General features: G+C 33.8%; 1 protein-coding gene across 1 annotated transcript; it reads left to right on the top strand.

The window, feature by feature from the left end:
- Positions 1 to 516: 516 nt before the first annotated feature.
- LOC143587580 (chlorophyll a-b binding protein 13, chloroplastic-like) lies at positions 517 to 2,326 on the top strand. Its single transcript, XM_077068831.1, has 3 exons — positions 517 to 714; positions 979 to 1,140; positions 1,733 to 2,326. Exons 1-3 carry the CDS (start codon positions 592 to 594, stop codon positions 2,240 to 2,242), a joined length of 795 nt encoding a protein of 264 aa, XP_076924946.1. The 5' UTR covers positions 517 to 591; the 3' UTR covers positions 2,243 to 2,326.
- The last annotated feature ends 2,062 nt before the right edge of the window (positions 2,327 to 4,388 follow it).

Here is a 4,388-nt window from a genome sequence, read left to right as displayed (position 1 = left end):
AAAAGAAAGTATCTGAAAGATTCACTAGATATATCTTCTTATGGTAGCCAATGACGACAATAGATCTGGTTGCCACGACGGGACCTCAGTGGTAGCAATGGCAAAGTGGTAACTAATTTGATTAGAAGCAAAGTTTCACGTTGACTTAATTGAGGTGACTCTAATAAGCCCGTGCACATTTTATTTTTGTCTAAATCTTATAAAGTTACTCAATAACTACACTTGAACTTTAGACATAAAATATAAAAGGAGCTCTTGACTCAACTCGACTCGCTTAAGACCTTATTACTTCATCAACAAAATAATCCAGTAACCTAAGTGAACTTCATTAAAATGAAAAAAAGAAATTCTTGATGAATTAGTTTTGATTTATAAAAAAATACCAATAAAAATAAAGTACAGGATAAGATATAGATGAAATATAGATATTACAAATCTTTTAAAGCAATATGATTGGTGCAAGTGAAATTGGTGATTTGTCAACAAACCACTATGCAATATGAACCACAAATCTAAAAAATCACAATGCCTATACATACCCCATTTTGGTCACCTGTTCTTCTCAATCTCTTTGAAAGCTTGCTTTAATTAATGGCATCCATGGCTAACTCAACCACTGTTGTCCGAGCCACCCCTTTCTTGGGTCAAACCAGAGCCTCCAATGTCAACGCCCTTAGAGATTCTGTCTCCATGGTCAATGGCAAGTACACCATGGTATTCCATCTATTCATCTCAAACAATTTTAAACATATAACACATAAATACTAGTATTCATCATTAAAATTATGATACATAAGATGGTTATGTAACAACTTAACTGTCATTTTTCTCTCCTATAAACTGTTTGTTGTGGTTCTCGTAGTTCTCTACTTAAAATTAGTCTGTATTTATAGCGCTTCTAGGTGTTTATGTATGTAAAAGGAAAATAACCTTTAAAAGTTGTAGGAAACTTATGATATATGTTGTGAAATTGAACAGGGAAATGACTTGTGGTATGGACCGGACCGAGTGAAGTACTTGGGACCCTTTTCTGCCCAGACACCGTCATACTTGACCGGTGAATTCCCGGGTGACTATGGCTGGGACACCGCCGGTTTATCTGCTGATCCGGAGGCTTTTGCCAAGAACCGGGCTCTTGAGGTAATTAAACCGTTTAAATTTAGATGTTGGGTTGTTGGGAGGTTGACTAACATGTCAAAATGATTAATTTCAAAACAAGTAGTTTATTTTTGGTTTGTGATAGGCATGTGCATAGGTCGGGTTATCGGTTTAAACCAAACCATTTCGGTATTTGAAAATCATTCAATTTTCTTGATTTTTATTCACTAATTTCTATTACGAATTTGGCCAAAAAGTTTTTATTCACTAATTTCTATAAATTTGGGCTAAAATTTTTGGATTAAATTATTCATTAAATTCTTAAAAATTACTTAAATGTAAAAAAAAGAACATCCATAAATTCAGTTCAGTTTTTAAGTTTTAAATAAACGCAAAACCGGAGTTTAAACAAGAGTTCAATTTTTACAAAACCGTAAACCCAAACCCTCGGTTTTCATCTGGGTTCGGTTATTTTAGTTTTAAATAAAAGAACGCTAGCTCAAAAAAAAAAAATCAGCTTTTTTGGTTTCACGTACACTCCTAGTTTGTGGGATCATAAGCTACCATATCTTGTAAACCCTTGTCATTTGATTATTAGTGTATAAACGCCTGACCCTTGGATAAAAACATTTAGGTAATCCACGGTAGATGGGCAATGCTAGGAGCATTCGGGTGCATCACTCCCGAAGTCCTAGAAAAATGGGTTAAGGTCGATTTCAAGGAGCCCGTTTGGTTCAAAGCCGGAGCCCAAATCTTCTCAGAAGGCGGGCTAGATTATTTGGGCAACCCAAACCTTGTCCACGCCCAAAGTATATTAGCCGTACTTGGTTTCCAAGTGGTCCTAATGGGCCTCGTCGAAGGTTTCCGTATTAACGGGCTTGAGGGTGTCGGTGATGGTAACAACCTCTACCCGGGTGGTCAGTACTTTGACCCATTGGGCCTTGCTGATGACCCGGCTACTTTTGCTGAGTTGAAGGTGAAGGAAATAAAGAATGGAAGACTGGCTATGTTTTCAATGTTTGGGTTCTTTGTGCAAGCAATTGTGACAGGTAAAGGCCCATTGGAGAACCTTTTGGACCATTTGGATAATCCTGTGGCTAACAATGCTTGGGTCTATGCCACCAAGTTTGTGCCTGGTTCATAAATATCATAAATAGTGTGACTTCTAAATTGTTCTTGTAAAGTATGAGTTGAAGGTGAAAATTAAATAATATATTATTGTTATGTAGATTGATTTGGGCATCTTGATCTTGTTCATGTCTTTAGTTTTCGTAGTTAAGCTTTCACACCGTCATTCTACTGTTGATAACATTGTTGGCGATAATACTAGCGACACCGTTGGCAACATTGTTGGCGACGGTGGTAGTGTCACAGTTGGTGACGCTAGCAATGTATGATGAATTTTCGTCTATTAATTCTTATCACGATTGTCACACTTGTCATATATTAGGCAACTTAGCACAAAGTAGTTAATAATTGTCCGGTGAGTTTCAACTTCAATCCCTTGCTTTCTATAATTATATTTTTGGGTGATTTGCATAACCATGAAATGATTTAAACGTGTAAATGGTTTTGGCTTATAGCCCACAATCTAGAGATTGAATATGTAAAGTATGAATAATGGGAATTTTTATCGATATAAAACTCACAAATTTTTTCAAAAGTTTAATATTAATGTGAAAATCTTCAAAACTAATGATGCCATATATTTGCCACTTATGAATATTATGAATAGTGTTGGACAACTTCTTAAAGTAACATGAGTTACAAGTGATTGACGCATATTAAATAATATATGTTCTTGAAACAGAATAAGCACAAATGATTAATACATATAATTTATAATTTTATGTTCTTTTATTTTTAATACTATAATTATATAACAAGCAAAGTTTGAGATAGTAGAGACTGCTAGTTTATAATTATATATACTTGTTTATACCTCTTTACCTAATGTCATACCAGTATTATATCCAAACATGAAACATATGTCTCATTATATGTTCCAGTTTTATAACATGCCGATGGGTTCAAGTTCAATTACCATATCCCCATCTGTAATTTGAAAGTTATGATTTTTTTTTATTTTACCCATTTGAAATTTTGTTATATAGTACATCATGACCATTTACATCATTTTTCAATGGCTATAAATAGCTATGCTTTTTTAAAAACAATTTGTTACACATTTAAAATTTTGTTGCATAGTACATCATGACTATTTACATCACTTTTTTTCCAGCGTCTTCTATATAACACGATAAATGGCTCGAAATCCAAAAAAAGTATCCGTTGAGGATATATCCGGTGTGTGTGTATATATATAGAGAGAGAGATATATACCGGTTGGTGGAGGATCGGAGTTCGTTGAACATATGAGGATGAACAGATGAGGATAAGGATCGGGAAGCTCTTGAGGATGAGGATCGGAGTTCGTTGAGGCAGACGAGGATCAGAGCTTTCTCGCCTCTGTTGGCAATCAGTAGCTTCTCGATCTTCCGGTTGGTGGAGGTCCGGTGGTGGAGGTCCGGTTGGTGGAGGTCCGGTGGTGGGGATCTGATTGGATCTGGGAGTGTTTGTGTTTCATGGTTCAGATTTGATATAGGTGGGAGTGTTTGTGATGGGTATGGTTTGTTAGAAAATATGTTTTATACAAAAAAAGCTTCATAAAAAATATATTTTATAAAAAAAAACAAAAAGTGCAAAAGTGATTGGGCGCCACATGACGCATAATGTCTGGGATGGAAAGTTATGACTACTCATGGTCTTATAGTGAAATTACTCGGTCATTTATTATTAGTTTTAATTGTGTCATGAATGCTCAAGGAAATTGCGTTCTTTACGTTTTAACCTGCAAAGAAAATTACTCAGTTATTAATTTTAATTGTGTCATGAATGTTAGAATACATTTAAATTATAGTCAGTTCATGGATGAAACGATAATTTTTTAAAGGCATTGTTTTAAATTTAAAGTATTATTTGATTATGGCTCTCTGTTTTGAATGTCTTATCATTTTAAGGAAAGATGTAATTTACTTCTTTATATAAGTTTATAAAATTTTATAAACATACTAAAAAAGTTTAAAGGTTCTTATTTAATATTTACGGTAGAAGCCTGAATATATGCACTTTTTATCAGTTAGAAAATAAGTTTGTTATATAAGTATGATCACTAAATGCATATTAAGGTGATTTAATAGCAAAGAGTAAGAATTCAGTATAAATAAATTATTTTTAAATAATTATTTAAATAGATTTTTTTTTGCTGTAAGTTATCAAATGAGTTTTAA

Source organism: Bidens hawaiensis, unplaced genomic scaffold (genome assembly GCF_021521415.1).
Source record: "Bidens hawaiensis isolate Kalapana, Puna unplaced genomic scaffold, B.hawaiensis_p1.1 tig00035576_1, whole genome shotgun sequence".
NCBI classification, from domain to species: domain Eukaryota; kingdom Viridiplantae; phylum Streptophyta; class Magnoliopsida; order Asterales; family Asteraceae; genus Bidens; species Bidens hawaiensis.
This window is presented reverse-complemented; position numbering and strand designations above follow the sequence as displayed.